Raw genomic sequence first — 17929 nt, 5'->3', positions numbered from 1 at the left:
CCTACTGCAATTGTATCATCGTAAAAAACGAGGAGTTGAAGTAATGCTCGAATTGGACCGCTTGGGGGTTCCATGCTCTCAATTTACATATAAATATCTACCTAAGAACCAGGACCATGGTGTCCTCCCGTTTCCAAAAGCCTGACCCGAAACGCCCGCGTGGTGAAATCTCCGCAAACCGACAAATGCAAAAGGAACGTGGCTTCGTGGACCTATCACAATGATGTTAGGTATTCTTCGGTGCCTTCCCCATTTGCTTCAAGAGATAACTGCGCTTGAAGTAGGTGTTGGGATGAACAATGGTGTCGAGATCGGTCTGGTTCCAGGTTCCGTCCTCCTTGACCCTCTTGATATCTGCTTTGTGGGTCCACTCAAAGACGCGATTGCAAGCGATATGGAACCGCATTTTCTCGACATCCTCTCGCACCCCGCGCAGGACATCCCTGTCATTGACACCGGTGGACTGAAGAAGACCGATTAGGTTGTCAATAGAGAAGTGGCGGTACGGGCATCCATGGGTCTGCCCGACACCCGGATTTGAATCATTGAGGATCTTCTGGCACGAGTAAGGAGGATATCCGCGGCCTCTGCGGTTTTGGTCGCCGCCCACATCGCCATAAGCGTGACGAATATTATACTTGTACCGCGAGTTGAATTCGTCGTCCGTGAAGCCCTTGAAGCCTTGGCGCCAGAAAACAATACATTCCTCCAATGACAGGCCGATTCCCTTGAGGAAAAGCGTATATTGTAGTCGTCCGTAGTGCTTCAGGTGGTGATTCTTGCGCAGGTTCATGTGAAGACTGCGCATGCACAGCGGGAAATGTTGGGATAGTCGGTCAATATTGTTCGCCGTGATCGGTGCGCCGTCGACGAATCCCTCGTTCTCCGTGTACACGGACTCGGCACTTCCAAAGTTCTTCGAGAGATGGTTGAGGATTGGAGTGAGGCGATCATCTTCGTCCAACCGTGGTAAGGCCCGACTCGTAAGCTGGCAGCCGTCAGTACCATAGGACCATCCACAGCGATCATTCAAGACATACCTCAAGAGCGCGCTCCAAGCGAGCAGTAAATTCTGCTATGATCATGCTCAATTGCTCTCTGCCGGGCACATATGCCTTTCCCTTCGACAAGAAAACCGCCCGTCTCTCAACCAACTCCGGTACCTTCTCCCAGTCCACCTTGTACCAGGTCTCGTCATCAAGGCGTCGGAGACCCGGGGTCGCGCCGAGTAATTGCTCCGAGAGTCTCTGCTTCTCTTCATCTTCAACCGGCTCCCAGTCAAGATTCAGGCTGTCGATGAAGGCGCGTCGTTCTCTGGTGTCGTCTCGTTGGAAGCGGAACCTGAAAAGCATCGTTTCGGCTCTCACGAACCGCCTGCGGAGCTCCTCGGTGGCCGAAAACGCCAGGCGAAGGATGAAGTGGGAATAGTGGTCTTTTTGGCGTTCATTTTTCAGTCGCTGGTCTGCCGCACCGTTGGAGGAGGATGTATTAGAGGAAAGGGGGAGAAATTTTTGAAGGTGAGGCGTGATGTGCGCTTCCGTCTCCGCGGGCGATTTGTTTCGATAAGAGCAGGCTTCGATTTCGGCCAAAACTGTTGAGAATATGAGCATGTAATCTGGAGCGTACCCGAGAGTAACAAAGACCTTTCAGCCGATCAATAGCCCATTGCTCAAACTGTTCGAGAGTGATCTCCTCGGTGGGGGGGATTTCATAGAAGTTCAAGCGATGCGGATAGTCCTGTTGCTTGAAGACGGGTGCTGCGAATTGTTTCTTTTTATGGTCAAGCGTGGCCCTTCTCTTCGGGTCAATTCTGCGGAAGTCTTGCCGGATCATTTTGCTCTGCAACAGCGGGGTTGAGCTATTGAGATCTTGTTGTTGACCTGGCTGAGTTGAGTTCACCCACTGGATGGCCTATCGCGCGGCGACGCGAAACGCGGCGAGCACGCGCCACGGTCACGTGATGTATTATTTAATGGGCAGCTCAATTAAGGTGCCGCAGTACGGAGAAGACTCCCAATTACATCATGTACCTTGTAAGTAAAATGACCGAATAGAAGATACTACCTTTTAATGCTCTATGACCTAACGGTTTATTACTTGTTCTTTCTCAAGGGGTTATCAATTAGCAAGAAGCTTCATGATTGATAACGCGCGACATTTTCTCATACTATACTCCGTACCTACAATCAAGGTAGTAGAAGGATACAGGGAGCCATGTATGTTAAAGGCTACTTCCTATTTATGAGACGAGACTCTCCTCTGCTCCTGGGATATACCAGCCGAGAAGGAGGACATTGTAGCCTTGGTCCATGGGGATGTCTACGGAGTAAACCCGACAGGACCTCATAGCCCTCCGTTTCACTGCTAATCTTATTGGCTGGCTTGCCCACTGCCCTCCTTCCCCACCAACACGCGACGCTACCACGCATACTCCGTACTAGCTTTCTAGCATCCACGACCAGCTACCATCATCATCTAGCCTTGGCTTATTGATGCTGTTATGCTTGATTATTCCTGACTAGTCCCTCAGAGATTTATTCTCGGACCTACCCCACTGAAAGTGCGCATAGTACATACCCTGCTCGTCTGTTGGGTCCGGTGCATTCCAGTAGCCAGTGGACCTCGGATGTCCCCGCCGGAGATATCGCCGTTGTCCTTGAAATGATCATCAAGTCTAAGTCGCTGATAGGTTCCGGCTGAAACTGCATGTTCTACTGAGAGTGTCCGGGTGTTACCCAGGGTCTCAGACACAATGTCTAAAATTAACGCAGCCTCTCCGAAGTTCCTGATTGCCAAGGCCTTGGTATCTCACTCTTCTTTACTTTTATTCCAACAAACGCTACTATAACGAGATCCCCTAGACTAACCAGAAAATAGAAAGCGGAACAGGAGGTGTCAAAGGCTACCACTCAAGCGCAAGCTCTCGATGCTGCAATTGACGCGGTCGAATACTATATGAAAGCACTGAGCTTGGTGACCGATTCCAAGGAAAGACAGCCACTAGATGCCAAATGCAAAGAATGGTTTGCGCGAGCGGAAAATATCAAAAACAACAACGACTGGCAGGCCGTGGTTCGTATTCATGAGAAGAGCGGTCTTGTGGGACGGATCCCCAAATCTACACGTAAATTCACCACCCGTGAGGAAATAATCCTTCTTGAGAGCGCAAAGCTGAATGGATTTATTTTCCCTCCATGGACGAGTGTCCCGGCTCCGGAAGATTTCGAGCTGGACGAAGGCCTGTTTACGTAGGTCTAATCTGAAGCCTGATGTCAAAGGGTCTATAATACTGACTGGTACTAGTGACAAACCGGATCTTCGCCTGTCCAAAGTACAATGGAGCGTTTTTGCGGGCTGGGAGCGTCCTCTTGAATTGCTGTCCAGGCATGCAAGAGATGCCGACGATCTGGAGTCCACTTTGCCTGTGATGTCGGTCTCTGGGCCAACAGATCTTGTACAGGATATGTTGACGGACTGCTCTGTTGTGGCCAGTCTCTGCGCTGCTCTATCAAGGTCGGAGCGTGGCCTAGATAAGGTACGGCTAAATTCATATCTCAGAAGAAACCATGCATCTAACAACATCAGCACCATCTTCCCATAATCTTCCCCTGTGAATACGGCCAGGTAAACCCAAGAATCTCACCTTGTGGGAAATACATATTTCGATTCTACTTCAACGGATGCTTCAGAAAAGTCATCATTGATGATCGCTTACCGTCTTCCAAAACGTCAAGATCACTCCATGTTGTTGATCAAAAGCACCCAAACTTCTTGTGGCCAGCCTTGGTAGAGAAGGCATATTTGAAACTCCGCGGAGGCTATGACTTCCCTGGAAGCAATTCTGGGACGGATCTGTGGGTGTTGACAGGTTGGATCCCCGAGCAGGTCTTCCTTCATCACGACGATGTGACTGCAGAGCAACTCTGGAGACGACTGTACAAGCGCTTTTGTAGCGGTGACGTCCTGCTAACGATAGGCACCGGAAAGCTGACTGAGAGAGAAGAAAAAGAGCTAGGATTTGTGGGTGAACATGATTACGCCATCTTGGATATGAGAGAAATAAAGGACCGTCGTCAGATGCTTGTGAAGAACCCATGGGGGGGACATGATGCCGCGGTGGGAGACATTGCACACAGTTTCGACCCGAGAGATGCCCATAATCGATCTTCGTCTCTACCGAGAACCTATTGGATGGACAGTGAAAGTCTTCTTCAGAACTTTGAAAACCTGTATTTGAATTGGAACCCAGGGATTTTCCAATATCGGGAAGATATTCATTTCACATGGGACCTTTCCACAGCCAGAAGTGTAGCTGGCTGCTTTGCGAAGAACCCTCAGTTTGCTGTTACTTCTGAGGCTGGTGGCACAGTATGGCTGTTGCTCGGCAAACATTTCAAGACAACTGAACAGGAAAACCTCCTGGAGGACAGTGACGACAGTGGAGAGCCCGGATTCATCAGCATATACGTATTCAAAGCGGATGGGAAACGTGTGGCATTAAGTGAAGGCGCGCTTCATCGTGGTCCCTACGTCGACTCCCCAAACACACTTATGAGGCTGGAATTGCCGCCAGGCACGACCTACACTGCCGTGATCTCTGAGCAGTCGCTGCCCGCTGCGAGCCAGAATTTCACATTGTCGGCCCTGTCCAACAGTCCAATTCTTCTAGCGCACGCTCAGAACCAATACAGCTGCCTAACAAAAACCCAAGGATCGTGGACATCTTCCACCGCAGGAGGCAACGCCGAGTCCCCTCGATACTCCTTCAATCCCCAGTTTTCACTCGAGATTCATGACACGACGGATCTTTCTATCTTACTCGAACCGTCAGAGCCGGAGCTCGCCACGCATGTCAAATTGTTCTGGTCCAAGGGACAGCGGGTAACTAGAGTTCGGAGCCGCGATATCATAACTGACAGTGGTGACTACCGCCGTGGCGGGGCTTTTGCAGAGAAAAGAAGACTTGATGAAGGGGTGTACACTATCGTCTGTTCCACCTTTGCTCCCGATCAACTTGGGCGCTTCACCCTCTGGATTTCATCCTCGATCCCGTGCAATGTGAAACCGCTTGCGCCGGAAGCAGCTGGGCGACGAGCGACCATATCGGACATTGGTATTCTGAATCCTGGAAAGGATCGAATGCTGGCCTCGTTGGAGACGAAGCGATTGACGCGGGTTAAACTGATCGGGAGAAGTAGACAGTCTACGATAGGGAATCGCGCCGTTGGACCATCCCCTATGTTGATGACGGTAGAGCTTGGCCAGGGACCATACAAGGAAGTATTGGCTACCTCCGAAGATGGTAACCACAGTGATGCCGTATCTGGAGTACGTATTGAGGATTTCGATCTGCATCCGGGACTTGAAGACCAGGGTGGCGCCTGGATTGTCATCGAGCGAATCGGAGGGCCTGGAGGGCAAGTTGAGGATCAATTCGAGGTCGAAGCTTTAGCGGAGGAAAAGGTAGACATTGGGGAATGGATCGTCGAAGACGCATGACCGGGGCTGCGAGTAAAGCGAGAATCGATGTCGTTACGAAGACCATGTAAAAACTTCCGACAAGGAGGGACTACTATGTAAATTGAGAAACCACTCGAGTTGGATTTCTAGAAGACTTTATCTCTTTGGTCGAGCAAAAAGGTGCTGTCGATCTAGTTCGTATCGAGGGAATCGAGATAGGGTCAGGAACGCTAGGCGGACCAACATCCCGCTTGGCGCAGTTCCACCCAACGTCATCCCCGCCTGCATTGTGCATCTTCCCCTGCATCCCAACCATTGCAGCTCTCCGTTCCACCTACCCCATGGCGAGCAACATCCCCGCTAGCTTGCGATCTGCAGATATTGGGCGATATGCCTTGAGAGCAGCTCAGCTCGAGCACGCGAAGCCCGTCGTTGCCTACTGGTGTAAGTGTTGTGATGCGCACGTTACTGCCTGAATGCAAGCCACATAAACTGACTGGTGGTCGTTCTTGATGACAGGCAACTTCTGGATCGTTAATCAGATTATCGAGCGGGGCCTACACACTTCTAACGACGATGTCAAGCTATACACGACGGACCTTGTGGACAAGTTGGAGAAGGTGCGTCGCGACACGTACAGTGTGGCACACACTTTCTGAAGGCTGACACCTTGTCTGAGTTCAGTTCAAGAGTGAAAACACCGATAATGATGCTGTAATGGATGCTGAGGCGGCCAATGCCTACGTGGAGCAGTTCGGTCTGGAGGTACTTGGGCGCGCCGAAGCGACCATGAAGGCCAACAAAGTGACCAAGTAGGTTCCGTCCCTTGGACATGATCGGCAAGCCGTTGACACGATACCAGACAAACCGCAGACACCTTCCAGGCTGCTGCAACCTTTCTTGAACTGTGCCAAATTTGGACCAACCCTTTGGACCCCGAGGTTGCTGCGAAGATCAAGTTCTCCAAGTACCATGCTGTGAGGATTATAAAGGCGATCAAGGCCGGGGAGGATCCCAACGCGTCCAATCCGGTGGCCACTGAGGAGGATGAACTCGAAGCGCTCATCGAAGCAAAGCAGGATGATCCGGAAGTGCAGGCCATCGTCGGATCGCCAGTCGCGCGCCCTGGGCAACCGTCTGTTGAAGAGGTACCCAATGAGACTCTACAGCCTTCACAATCACCTCCAGTCCTGCCAGAACCTCCCACCACATTTGCCGATGTCCCCGCCGCTCACTACAAAGCCGAACCTACATCTCCCGCGGAGGATGATGCGGAGCCAGGTGCACCGCTGAACCTCCCCTCGGCCCCAGAGACGTTTGCCTCCCCTTCTACATCTGTGCCCAACCTCCCGGACACACCGGCAGACATTGGCGCAAGGTCTCCCCAACCGCACGCCGACTCTTTCCATTCATTCCCTCCGCCGTCCTCAATCCCACCTTCAAGTCCGCCAGCAGCGTCTCATGATGCAAGCTCCTTCTACACCAAACCGACCACCAGCGCTGGTCCTCCCCCGCCGTTCGTACAGTCTTCCTCAGGAACAGTGCCCGTTGGTTCCCGCCCAACGCCTCCAAGTATCCCGTCACCCACCCCTTCAGCACCTGCACCTGCAGCTTCGAGCTCCAGCCGGACGAACACGCAGTCAGTCGATGACCAGGCCATAGCGCTTGCCCAGAAACATGCCCGCTGGGCCGTGTCGGCCTTGACGTTTGATGATGTGAACACGGCGATCAAGGAGCTCAAGAATTCACTCCGGTATCTCGGCGCGGAATAAAAAGAGATTGGTGGTAGATGAATTTGTATGCGCTTGCACGCATTGAGAACCACCGTCATTGTATGATGTGAGCATGACCGAGCCATAAATCAAGCCTTTTATGACCTGACACAGGCTACACTTATCCTGATGTGAACGATAATGACAACAAATCATACCGTGTTCTGCAGCCAACAAACCCAGCCATAGCTAACCCTGCTCCATCTCACCTGTATTATCGTAGTTTGCTTTACCTTTTCCACTGGTAACCCTCCTTCACCATGCACCCCACGCGCCGCCGCACCATTTGCCAGCATCCTCTACTATTCAATCCCTACGCGACATGGTCATACTGCTATAGCAACAAGGTCCACTCGCATTCACTTCATCTCTCAGTCCCTAGTATATAAACATAGAACGCGCCCCCCATTCATTCCATATTCTACACTCTCCGCCTCCCTCCTATCCTACACCTTTTGTACATGCCCCTCTCCCATCCCACTCCCATCCCCCACCTAACCGAACAATTCCAACACCATCACAATGTCCACGACCAGCAGCATTGAAGAAACGATGAAAGACCTCCTCGACCGCGGCGAAGTCAAGCCATCCTGGCGCGACAAACAATTCGTGCACTTTCTCGACCTGAAGGAAGCATACGGCCGCGAGTTCCTCGCCCGTGTCAAAGAACACGCCGAGTCGACCGGCTTCAGCTGGGCCGACCTGGCTCGATCCGAGAACGAGAGACGTACCTGCGCCAAGATGTTCGTCGATAGGTTCGGCATAACCTACTGGGGCACGCCCGCCAATCGACAGAAATATCTCCAGGAAGAGTGTCTGGCGGACCCGGACACGCTTTGTGTTTATCCTGATAGACGGGAGGAGTAGGTCCTCATCTCGTCCTCCTTAGTTGTCTGTGACTAACGATGAGATAGGATTGTTCGGACGCTCATGGTACTGTTGGAACGAAAGGCAAAGGGGTACGCGAGGTTGAGTACCGAGAAACCGAAGGTCTGTTGTGTTTTCGTCCCGACTACAGTGGCATCTTGATATCAATATTCGATGCTAACCTGGCTACTGCTACTTCAGACTCCCGCTCCCGGACCGTCCCTCACCAACAGCAGCAGCACCACCACTGCCCCTATCACAACTCCCACACCCAAAGCACCAGATCAACCAACTCCAGCATCCAGCATTCCCTCCAAGCGTCTTAACCCCAACTTCAATTCCACCTCCAAATCCAAACGCAAAATGACCTCCCTTGCCAAAGAGACCGACGAAGACTACACCGAGGCAATGTCCACCGGAGACAAACTCACCTACAAGATCCCTCGCACCCGAGCCCTATCCAACGCCATCCGGCCTTTCAAAGCAGTTCTTTCTGACAGCGACTCCTCCGCCGAGTTGAACATGTCCTCCAGAAAGATCCAGAAAGCTCCCAAATCCAAGAAAAAGCCCGATCATTCCCATCCTCATCCCACCAAACCGGTATCCACCACATCTCCAGCACCAGCTCCAAAATCACCCCCCAAACCCACCAAAAAGGAAAAGAAATCCCCCTCCACCTTCCTCCCTCCTCCCCCTCCGATGGGCACCTTCATCCACACCAACACCACCACCACCACCACCACCTCCACCTCCACCCCAACCCCCCCGACCAACCCCACCACCACCGCCCTAAGCGCAGCAAACTACACCTACCTCACCACCATCCTCGCGACCTCCACCACCCAAGCCAAAGAAGGCATGGCGCCCGTCTGGATTCCCTACGAGCACTTCACCTCCACATCCTCCTTCCTAGACTCCATGGCGGACCAATGTAATCTCCTCGAATGGAACCCCACGATGCAGTTGAGTCGCGAGGACGCGGACTGGTTCGCGCCTGCGAATCCGAGCGCTGGCTCGGTGATTGCGGCGTCGGTGCGCTTTGAGTGGTCGGATTTTGAGATTCGGGTGAGGCAGGGGCATGATGAGGATTGGGTGGTTGTGCAGAGGGAGTTGGTGAGGGCTTGGAGGGTGAGGAGTGAGGTGGAGAGGGATAAGCATAAGGATAGGGATTTTGGGGATGGGGTTGGAGATGGGGAGGGGGATGGGGATGAGGGGGTGGAGTTTAAGATTAGAGTGTTGCTTCATGTGATTGGGTAGGTAAGTTATTTGTTCATGGAGGAGGAGAGAGAGGGTGTGTGCAGTGATTTGGGGTTCTGATGGGGTTGTGCTTTGATTTTGCGGTTCAGCAGCTTAATGATAATGATGTGATGTGGTTATTTGGGGTCAGTTGTGTATACACACTGACTCGGTCTGTTGTGTATGCATGCTGCCTTGGATCGGTCGTCTCTTTCTTTCTTTCTTTCTTTCTTTCTTACTTTCTTAGTTTTTATTTTGTCTTAATTCTCTGAATTGGTTTGTCGCTTTCTTTTACTCCTTTGGTTACTGAAAAAGAAGGAAAAATAAATTAAAACCATGTAGCATCTAGATCTAGTATCTACATCCTCGTTCTCTGAATCAATTTGAATTCCAGCTACTCATTAGTTGCATGATAGTCGCATAGCTAAACCCCTTCCAGTTCCAGTGCGGCCAGGCTCCAGCACGAACCACGGGCTGGATGATCGGCCACGGTCCCATGGTACCGTACCTCTTTGCCTGGGGAAAAGAAAAAAAAGTCGGAGAATTAACGGTAGGTGTTTGACAACCTTTCTTTTTCTGTTTTCCTTTTTTTCCTGCTTTGGAGGAAGAAATACCGAGCGATCTCCGATCGTGGTGTGTAGGAATACGTGCACTACGTAAACCGCGTACACCGATGACTGGGTTTGCACAGCGTCAAAGACCTGTAGACTGCTAGCATCATTCTTCGCATCATTATTGGCAGGATGGCACCGTTATCGATGCTGAAAGGCATCCCATGAGCTTAGCTGTCTGGATTGGGCAGGATATGGGGCAGGCCCATCGGCCATCCGGACTATGAGGAGACGAGCTCATTTGGAATCGCTCGCCCACTATGAGGCCCGCAAACCTGGAAACCGAGTCAATAGTGTCCGCTTTACCTTTGGCCAGCGCCTTGTCACTGACGGGAATAAGTGCCGGTAGATAGATACGAGATAGACGGTCGATGCTCTGGCTTCCCCGAGCACTTGCAGCGGGTGATACGTGCTGAGGGCAAATGCCGAGAAGCAACCACCTGCCCTCCGTCCGCCGCACCGTAAATCACCGCCATTATCATCATAATCTTAAAAGACCCCCCACCAGCCCTGACTCGTAAGATGAGACGCAGATCATTCGATTATTCCCTGTCGGTGATCATACACTGCTTGGGCGGTTTCAAGCGCACGGGATTTCGCGGCTCCTTCTGGCCACCTTGCCATGATATGTCGTCTGCCTGTGGCGACCGATCGACTCGTTTCCTTCTTTCTTTCTCTCGGCTGTGCCATCTCCATTCCCAACGGATTCGGCATCAATTTCGCAGCAGTTCTCCTTCTCCCTCCTAGGCCAGTGGCTACCCACTTAGACGCGGGACTATGATCGGACGGTGTCCCTGAAGAACGGAAAACGTCCCACAACGCGCGCTTGGCAGGGGAGGAGATGAGGAATTAATTTGTCGGCCTTGGTCGACGAGTCTTAATTGCCCACTACTGTACGAGGGAAAACCCAGCGGGAACCTCCACCGCGCCGGCGAAATTTCTAGACGCGGCGCTAGCGGAGTTCGTTCGGGATGCGGTTGGCGAGAGTTGAGCGTCATCCGCGGCAAGCGTGACAAACTCCGGGACGCCAGGAGAGGAGGATCATTAAAAAGTATGGAATGGACGGGGGGGAAAGATGGGGCGAGCACGGAGGGGAGATTGCCAGCGAGGAAGAGAGGGGTGGGAGGAGTAGGAGGGGTATAGTATAGTTGGCGCCTCGTCGTGTCATGCTGCAAAGTCCCGGGATTCCTCGAGTCGAGAGAAGATCCGACACAGGGACAGGCAAGTGCGAACTGCGAAGAGCTTCATCCATCATCAGTAGTCGGTCTGATCACCAGCTGGCCCATTGCGGTGGCGCCTGTCTCAGCCTGGACGATAGTGGACACTGTAGCGCGGCCATAGTGGCACAAGTCAGGCCGTAAGATTAGATGACGGACTGAATGGCAGGTGATTCTGATAAATGGGTTGGTTTGATTCCCGGCCCAGGATCGCTCCTGCCTCATCCTCTCGCTCCTCGCGCCTTCCCTCTTCTCTCCTCGTCTCCATTCCTCTCGCTTCCCTCCTCTCTCGCTCTCCTTTTCTCCTCTCCCTCTCTTCCTCGCCCCTCTTCCTTCCTTCCTTCTCCCCTCCGTGGCATTTAACTTTTAACTCAAACCTCCCGACCTTCCCGCCCCCCTGACATACCTTCCCTGTCCCTTCCCGACTGCTTCCCCTCCCCCTTTTCCTCCCCGCATTCTTCGATTTATTCGCGCTCGGGTGCGGGGTGTCCCAACAGTCCGCATTTCGCCTCCAATCTTCCTGAAAAGAAAATACCACAGGGTGGTCCCGTCTGTGTTTCGACCTCCATCTCGTGTCTTCTCATTTCACAATGGCCGAGAGCAAAAAGCCCGCCGTCCTCATCGTTGGTGGTTTAGGTACGCCTCCCTTGGTGCACCCGTCCGCCGTCCCTCATTTCCCATTCCCCGAGTACAATAGCTAACGCACGACACCGTGTCTCGTAGGTTTCATTGGCCGCCATCTCGCCCTCTACCTACATGAAAATAACTTGGCCTCGGAGGTCCGACTTGTCGACAAGGTTCTGCCTCAGCTGGCGTGGCTGGCCCCTGAGTTCCAGGAAGCTTGTTCCAAAGACAAATTCGTCCAGGCCGATGCCAGTCGTGAACGTGAGTCGCAGAAAGCTCTCTGAGGTGATGGCAATTAGTTGGCTAACTTGTGTTGGGTGGATTAGAGCACTTCCCTCGTATCTTCGACCGTGCCAATGGCGAACAATTCGACTACGTGATCAACTGCGGAGGTGAAACGAGGCACTCACAACCGGATGATGTCTACGAAGTCCGCAGCTACGCCCTCACCGTTGCCCTGGGTCGTGAAGTCGCCCGTAGAGGCATCCGCTCGTTCGTCGAGTGCTCGACCGCGCACGTCTACAAAAGCGGCTCAAGTCCCCGCAAGGAAGATGACAAGCTGCAGCCATGGCACAAGCTGGCCAAGTGGAAGATGAAGGCCAGTGAGGAGCTGCAGAAAATCCCGGGTCTCAACTACTGCTTGTTGCGTCTGCCCCATGTTTACGGAGAGTACGACTCGGGCTACTTCGCTATGGGAGTCTGCCTGGCTCGTGTTCACCTGGATATGCAGAAGGATTTGGAGCTGCTCTACACCAAGGACCTGAAGATCAATACCGTTTACGTCAAAGATGCAGCCAGCGCCTTGTGGAAGGCTGCGGAATGGAGAGCAAGCGCCCCGACGGACGGGACCGCTCCCACCGCTTTCAACGTGGTCGACCATGGAGATACTCGCCAGGAGCATATCGCACAAGCCCTGTCGGAAGTCTTTGGGCTCAAGTGTGACTTTTTGGGCTCTCTAGCTTCTCAGCTGGCGAAACTGAACCTCGACGACGTTGTGGATGATATGAATGAGGAGTGTTTGCAGGGTTGGGCCGATCTGATCGAAGAGAAAAAGATCGAACGACCCGGACCCATCAGCCCATTCCTGGAGAAGGACGTGATCAAGGATCAGGACATGTCTCTGGATGGTACGCTATTTGAGAAGACCGTTGGGTGGAAGCCTACCCGAGAGCGCTTCGATGCCGATGCCGTCCGAGCCATGGTGGACAGCTACAAGCGAATGGGCTGGTGGCCATAGACGACCTACACATGTTATTTTGCTTCCATTTTCTCGACCTGACCACTTGAGTATAACAGCAGCGGGGCTGACGACATACGAAAGCTGTTATACCCCCACCGTGCATGATTACGGAGTTCCCTCAGAATACACCGACTCGACCTGACCTTCTGGCAAAAAGCACATAGACCTGTCGCATCGGCATCACTCATCTCAAGTTCACACGTTGTATACCACGAACCGTTTTGCATGTAATCTGTAATGTTCTGTTTGGGTCTGGTTTCTATTCTTGAGCAACTGGTATGTTCTATATCCTTTTTGCGTTTCACATTCTTCTGTCGCTGGCTGGGGTTGAATGGTGCGTCCTTCTGATGATGAACATCATGCACACTAGACTACTTGAATTTTGCACTGCATATGGATAGGTTGAGCCTTTTCCTTGATGTTGACCATACATAATCCTACTCGTCTCGCTTGCGTATGGATATATACTCCCTCTCCACTTTGCCTTCCTTCTGGCCTCCCCTTTGGTACATTTACTTCGCATCGACGAGGCATGACAGAACTCTCGATGCGATTGGAAAGCATGGTATTATCCCACTTTGCTTTCTCGGTTAGAGCAGAATCTAGATCGTTAGACTAGCGTCTTCACATCGTTTTAGCGTGTCTACTATCTATACATCCATCTAAGGGACTTGTCCCTTCGTTTATGAATACTGGATCCGTTCCTGGAACATAAATCTCATCTCGTTTATCGATGTAAACAGGCCTCTAAATTAAATCCAGGCATCATTGTATGTCAGCCTAATCAATATTCACCACAGATACTCCGTAGGTAGTATGACAATACACCATTAAGCCATACTATCCACTAGCAAGGAAGGATGGCATTTCAATCTCAACACTGTATTATAACCAAGTCTACATCTACTTATCATAAAGGGTCCAGTAAAAGTTATCTGAATCTGGTATTGCAGAATGCAAGCACTTCCTAAACAAGCGATCTATAGATCCTATATTGATTCCACTTGGATTCCTGTCTTGACTGCAGAGTTGTATATATTGGTTGATGTATTTGGTTGACGGAGTCTCCTTTCGTAATTTTTTAGGTCTTTTTTTCTCTATTTTGTTGTTGTTTTCTTGTCTTCATCTGCGAGGCCAATGGGACCAGGTCTTGGATCCGGGAAGGATCCAAGAAGGCATAGCGAAAAGCAAGACCGGAGGTAGGCAAGCAGACTGGTGATGGGTCCATGACCCCTTGCATGTTCATCGTGTCCACATAAAACAAGGCGTACAGCGATGAAAGAGCAAGTGTAGCTTTTGTAAGAGAAAGGTGGTAGGAAAGAAACAGTAGGAAAAAAAGGCTCCAAAATGCAGAATGCACAAACAATCCGTTTACCCACCATTGTAAACAAAGAAGATAGCAGAGGAAAATAGTCCAAAGATACACGACATCAGAAGTCAGGCTCGGGAGCCAGACATGTACAGGACTGTAGTGCCATTGCAGTGACATTAAAACTCCCAATCGTCGTCAACGGACTTGATGGCCCATTCAAACTTCTCTCGGAGAGACTTGGAGAAGAATTTCTCGATGGGAACATCGAATTTCTTGCTGAACACGACAGTGAGACGGGGGTCAATGTAGTTCTGCTGCACGTTAGTTGACTGATGATCAGTAGTGAAGGGAACATGAGCTCACAATCTTAGACGTGCCCAGCGCGACCTCCTTGTTCTCCTCCTTATCTTGCGCTTGGAGCTCCATTGTTTCAATGCGCTGCTCAAGCTTGGTGATCGCGGCCTCGAGCTTATTGACAGTCGGACCCTTGCCTTCAGCCTCCACCTTGCCGGTCTTGTTCTCTTTGTTGAATTTCTTCTCCATATCTTTCACGGCCTGAAGACGTGTCTCAAGCTCGCCGGCTTTCATCTCTTTCTCGCCTTCAGCGGCAAGCTTCTCGTTGTCCTTTTCAAACTTCTTCTGGATCTTTTGGCGCTGCTCTTCCAGAAGGAATGTCTGGTGCTCCTTCACCCAGTCGAGATCCATATCCTCGTCCATTTCAAAGTACTTGGCGCCCTTTTTCTTCTTCAAACTGGAATCAAGGTCGAGCATCTGTTGCTTCAGACGCCACTTCTGATACCGGAGTCCCTTGATCTGAACAGACATTAGCGATACGGCCATGCTGAACGTTCCAGAAATCGGCTTACCCGTTCACTCATTTTCTCCATTTGGCCAGCATGAGATGCAGCAACAGTTCGCTTGTGATTGCAGAGAATGGCGACTCTACGGTTGGCGTCATTGTAGGCCTTGACTTTCTCTGCGATGTTGCCCTCGGCTTTCATCTCCTTAAGCAGCGTCGACATGGTGTGCGAAGCGTTGTAGGTACGGAAGACCTTTGCAGTCAATCCCTGCATGTAAGCTGACAAGTGCTTGTTGAGGGCGGAGGTCTAGAGCGAATTAGCACTCTGAATCATAGAGCCAGTCAAAGTACGTACCGTTAGTCGATCGAAGATCTCGTCGCCTTCTTTCTTGGGAGCCTTCTTGAAGATCTTCAAGTTCTTGAAGACCTGTGCATCGACTTCGACTTCATCGTAGAAGCGAATACTATCCTTACCCAGAAAATCGAAGACGACCTTGTTCGGAGGCTTAAGGGTGACGTTCTCATACTTGAGAGAGCAACATCCCACCGTTTCGGCCTCGTCTTCACCTTTCTCGTTACCAGCACGCAGAGCAAATTGGTCGATCAGGTAGACTGCCGTGGCCTTCTGTCGCTCGACCATGAGCTCGTGCTTGAGGTTCTTCTGGTAATCCTTGCGGATTCGATCGATGTGGTGTTTGAGTTCGCGAGCCTTCTCGAACTTTTTGTAATCACTCTGGCCCTTGACATCGGAGTTGGCGGCAAGCATGACATACTTGTAGTTTCCATTGATGTTTTCTTGCCACATGGCAAGCCATGTACCTTCTTGATCATGCTTCACCTCCTTCCACTTGTGGCCCTCTGGAGGTGGCGGGACAGGCGCATCCTTGCCAATGTTGATGGTGATCTGCTCCGGCTGGACTCGAGATTTCACGCGACCCGTTTTAGGGTGCTCACCACGGCCACGGAAGAGGGCGGGCGGTTCGACTCGGAAGTTGCCCACTTTCTGCTTGCGCCCATCCCACATACAGAACATGAAGGGAGCTTCTTGCTCATCCTTTTCTGCCTTCAGCCGCTTCTTCTCAGCCGGAGGCAGAGCCTTCTTTTCTTGACGTTGATTGTCGTAGAAGGCAAAGATCGGCTGGAAGTCGCACTTGGAAAAGTCCTTGATATCCACTTTATTGCCCTTAGAATCCGTGGCGCCACCGGTCTTCTTGAGGATGTCGCGGAAATCCATGAAGAAATTCTTCTGGAACGTGGGGTTCTCGACATGTTGAGTCGCATTTAGCATGCCGCCGAAGAAGCCGGCCACCTCTTCAGCATCAGGATGGAGAGTGACAGGGACACCATCATACTTCATCTTGACATTTTTCGGGAGCGGCTCGTACGGAGGAGGGAAAACGACGCCATTATGTTCAAGGGTCGTCCACTTGATCGTGCCGTCACCCTTGGTCGGGTCTTCCCACCACCTGTACTCTTCTTCCTCGCCATCTTCGGCTTCCTCACTCTCCTCTTTCTTGACAGGAGTTGACTTGCCACTGGAAGCGGCCCTCTTCACATGAGAGGGCAACGCAGCCTTCTCCGCGGCCTTGGTTTGTTTCGGCGTCCTTTTGACGGCCGAAGGCTTGACGTCTGCGGGCTCTTTCTTTATGCCATTTGCCTGTCTCTTGGTCGCAGCGGGCTTTGTAGCTTTGGCGGTCTCTTGTTTGCGGATTACTTTGGCCTCCTTCTCGGCCTTCTGTTGGATCCGCTTCTTTTGAGAGGCGAGTTTTCTTTCAATGGGAACATCGGAATCGGAATCTTCGCCGATAGCGGTCTCCGAAGCCTTGGGGAGCTTCCTTCCATTGAGCGCTAAAGGCACATCGTCATCCGTTTCCGGGTCCTCATGCTTCACGGAAGTGCGACGTCGCTTGCTCTGTCGACTAGTCAGCCGCTGAAACGAACAGCGACAGCAATAGCGTCGCAAGTTTGGGGGGAACGAAGGAACTGGCGTGATGAAGGTGATTGGCGTACCAAAGGCTGATCATCCTCCTCACTGCTTTCAGGCTCGGCGTAAGACTTTCTTTGACCGATGCTGGCGCGCGACTTCCTTTTGGGGGCCGCGGCGCCGTCAGCTTCCGCTCCCGCGTCCTCCATCTCAACATCATTATCACCCTTGACCGGGCCAAAGCGAATTGAAACCCCAGGGTCCACATGACCGTTCGTTTCTGTCGCGTTGCGCATTTTCGGGTCCGTACGGCTGCCTAGAACATCAAGAAAAGGTGTAAGACTCATCGCATTCATGAGTACAGACGTAGATTGAGGCGCAAACTGATGATTGATCCGCGGCTAAGGTGAAGGGTGAAGGGAAGTGAAGGATCACTGAAGCGTAGAAGGAAGCCAGGAGAGAGAGAGGAGGGCGGAAAAGAGAGGAGGACTCACCGGAATGGCGCCCGTTGGCTCTCACAAGCGGGGTATCGTCTTCCGAGGAACTCATGATAGTCCGGCGATTGAGATCGGGAGCGCGATGGGCCGCAGGTGCAAAGGGCAGGAAAGACCGGGAGGGCGAGGCGCAAGAACACGAGAGGGAGCGGGCGAGTCCGCAACCCGGAGCTGGCGCTTGAGGGATCGATGAAAGCAACGGCCGCCTGGCCAATGAGAAGGCTGGATGAAGAGAGAAGCGTCAAAAGGGAGACAAATACATGGACCAAGAGGGAAAAGTCAGGAGAAAACAAGTACTTGGGGCGGAACGGGCCTAGATGAAGGAGCGGCGCGAGGAAAAGAAGGAAGGGGAAGTGACAGGGGAGAGAAAGAG

General features: G+C 51.9%; 7 protein-coding genes across 7 annotated transcripts; 5 read left to right on the top strand and 2 right to left on the bottom strand.

Annotated features, from left to right (window-relative positions):
• Nucleotides 1-46: 46 nt before the first annotated feature.
• BO80DRAFT_408301 (DNA primase subunit PRI2) lies at nucleotides 47-1880 on the bottom strand. Its single transcript, XM_025717840.1, has 3 exons — nucleotides 1644-1880; nucleotides 1041-1591; nucleotides 47-988 (listed from the first exon to the last, which is right to left on the bottom strand). Exons 1-3 carry the CDS (start codon nucleotides 1831-1833, stop codon nucleotides 227-229), a joined length of 1503 nt encoding a protein of 500 aa, XP_025574863.1. The 5' UTR covers nucleotides 1834-1880; the 3' UTR covers nucleotides 47-226.
• Nucleotides 1881-2455: 575 nt separating this feature from the next.
• Nucleotides 2456-5543, top strand: BO80DRAFT_408299 (calpain-like protease PalBory). Its single transcript, XM_025717839.1, has 4 exons — nucleotides 2456-2803; nucleotides 2878-3248; nucleotides 3304-3535; nucleotides 3586-5543. Exons 1-4 carry the CDS (start codon nucleotides 2753-2755, stop codon nucleotides 5497-5499), a joined length of 2568 nt encoding a protein of 855 aa, XP_025574862.1. The 5' UTR covers nucleotides 2456-2752; the 3' UTR covers nucleotides 5500-5543.
• Nucleotides 5544-5733: 190 nt separating this feature from the next.
• Nucleotides 5734-7547, top strand: BO80DRAFT_465341 (uncharacterized protein). Its single transcript, XM_025722711.1, has 4 exons — nucleotides 5734-5904; nucleotides 5980-6080; nucleotides 6145-6272; nucleotides 6323-7547. Exons 1-4 carry the CDS (start codon nucleotides 5802-5804, stop codon nucleotides 7230-7232), a joined length of 1242 nt encoding a protein of 413 aa, XP_025574861.1. The 5' UTR covers nucleotides 5734-5801; the 3' UTR covers nucleotides 7233-7547.
• A 207-nt stretch (nucleotides 7548-7754) lies between these two features.
• On the top strand, nucleotides 7755-9685 carry BO80DRAFT_476056 (uncharacterized protein; the record flags this gene model as incomplete). The annotated part of the gene is made up of 4 exons (XM_025723223.1): nucleotides 7755-8095; nucleotides 8147-8231; nucleotides 8418-9239; nucleotides 9297-9685. The coding sequence occupies 4 exons, from the start codon at nucleotides 7755-7757 to the stop codon at nucleotides 9354-9356; spliced, it is 1308 nt and encodes a 435-aa protein (XP_025574860.1). The 3' UTR covers nucleotides 9357-9685.
• An 800-nt stretch (nucleotides 9686-10485) lies between these two features.
• BO80DRAFT_425695 (uncharacterized protein) lies at nucleotides 10486-11015 on the top strand. Its single transcript, XM_025719579.1, has one exon. It carries the CDS (start codon nucleotides 10569-10571, stop codon nucleotides 10725-10727), a length of 159 nt encoding a protein of 52 aa, XP_025574859.1. The 5' UTR covers nucleotides 10486-10568; the 3' UTR covers nucleotides 10728-11015.
• A 738-nt stretch (nucleotides 11016-11753) lies between these two features.
• On the top strand, nucleotides 11754-13024 carry BO80DRAFT_455747 (NAD-dependent epimerase/dehydratase family protein; the record flags this gene model as incomplete). Its single annotated transcript, XM_025722128.1, has 3 exons — nucleotides 11754-11799; nucleotides 11887-12048; nucleotides 12114-13024. 3 exons carry the CDS (start codon nucleotides 11754-11756, stop codon nucleotides 13022-13024), a joined length of 1119 nt encoding a protein of 372 aa, XP_025574858.1.
• Nucleotides 13025-14515: 1491 nt separating this feature from the next.
• Nucleotides 14516-17358, bottom strand: BO80DRAFT_445583 (DNA topoisomerase 1; the record flags this gene model as incomplete). Its single annotated transcript, XM_025721496.1, has 5 exons — nucleotides 14516-14650; nucleotides 14703-15152; nucleotides 15206-15445; nucleotides 15494-17050; nucleotides 17149-17358. The coding sequence occupies 5 exons, from the start codon at nucleotides 17356-17358 to the stop codon at nucleotides 14516-14518; spliced, it is 2592 nt and encodes an 863-aa protein (XP_025574857.1).
• Between the last annotated feature and the right edge of the window lie 571 nt (nucleotides 17359-17929).

The sequence above is a fragment of the Aspergillus ibericus genome, assembly GCF_003184845.1.
Source record: "Aspergillus ibericus CBS 121593 unplaced genomic scaffold BO80scaffold_22, whole genome shotgun sequence".
Lineage (NCBI taxonomy): Eukaryota > Fungi > Ascomycota > Eurotiomycetes > Eurotiales > Aspergillaceae > Aspergillus > Aspergillus ibericus.
The sequence above is the reverse complement of the archived record's forward strand: the minus strand, read 5'-3'. Positions and strand labels throughout refer to the sequence as shown.

Coding starts and splice junctions, on each gene's coding strand:
- BO80DRAFT_425695 (XM_025719579.1), top strand. CDS start 10,569: ATGATATGTCGTCTGCCTGTGGCGACCGATCGACTCGTTTCCTTCTTT.
- BO80DRAFT_408301 (XM_025717840.1), bottom strand. CDS start 1,833: ATGATCCGGCAAGACTTCCGCAGAATTGACCCGAAGAGAAGGGCCACG. Junction 1,592..1,643: donor GGCTATTGATCGGCTGAAAG/GTCTTTGTTACT, acceptor TATTCTCAACAG/TTTTGGCCGAAATCGAAGCC. Junction 989..1,040: donor GCTTGGAGCGCGCTCTTGAG/GTATGTCTTGAA, acceptor GACGGCTGCCAG/CTTACGAGTCGGGCCTTACC.
- BO80DRAFT_465341 (XM_025722711.1), top strand. CDS start 5,802: ATGGCGAGCAACATCCCCGCTAGCTTGCGATCTGCAGATATTGGGCGA. Junction 6,081..6,144: donor TTGTGGACAAGTTGGAGAAG/GTGCGTCGCGAC, acceptor GTCTGAGTTCAG/TTCAAGAGTGAAAACACCGA. Junction 6,273..6,322: donor AAGGCCAACAAAGTGACCAA/GTAGGTTCCGTC, acceptor ACACGATACCAG/ACAAACCGCAGACACCTTCC.
- BO80DRAFT_408299 (XM_025717839.1), top strand. CDS start 2,753: ATGTCTAAAATTAACGCAGCCTCTCCGAAGTTCCTGATTGCCAAGGCC. Junction 3,249..3,303: donor CTGGACGAAGGCCTGTTTAC/GTAGGTCTAATC, acceptor GACTGGTACTAG/TGACAAACCGGATCTTCGCC. Junction 3,536..3,585: donor CGGAGCGTGGCCTAGATAAG/GTACGGCTAAAT, acceptor TAACAACATCAG/CACCATCTTCCCATAATCTT.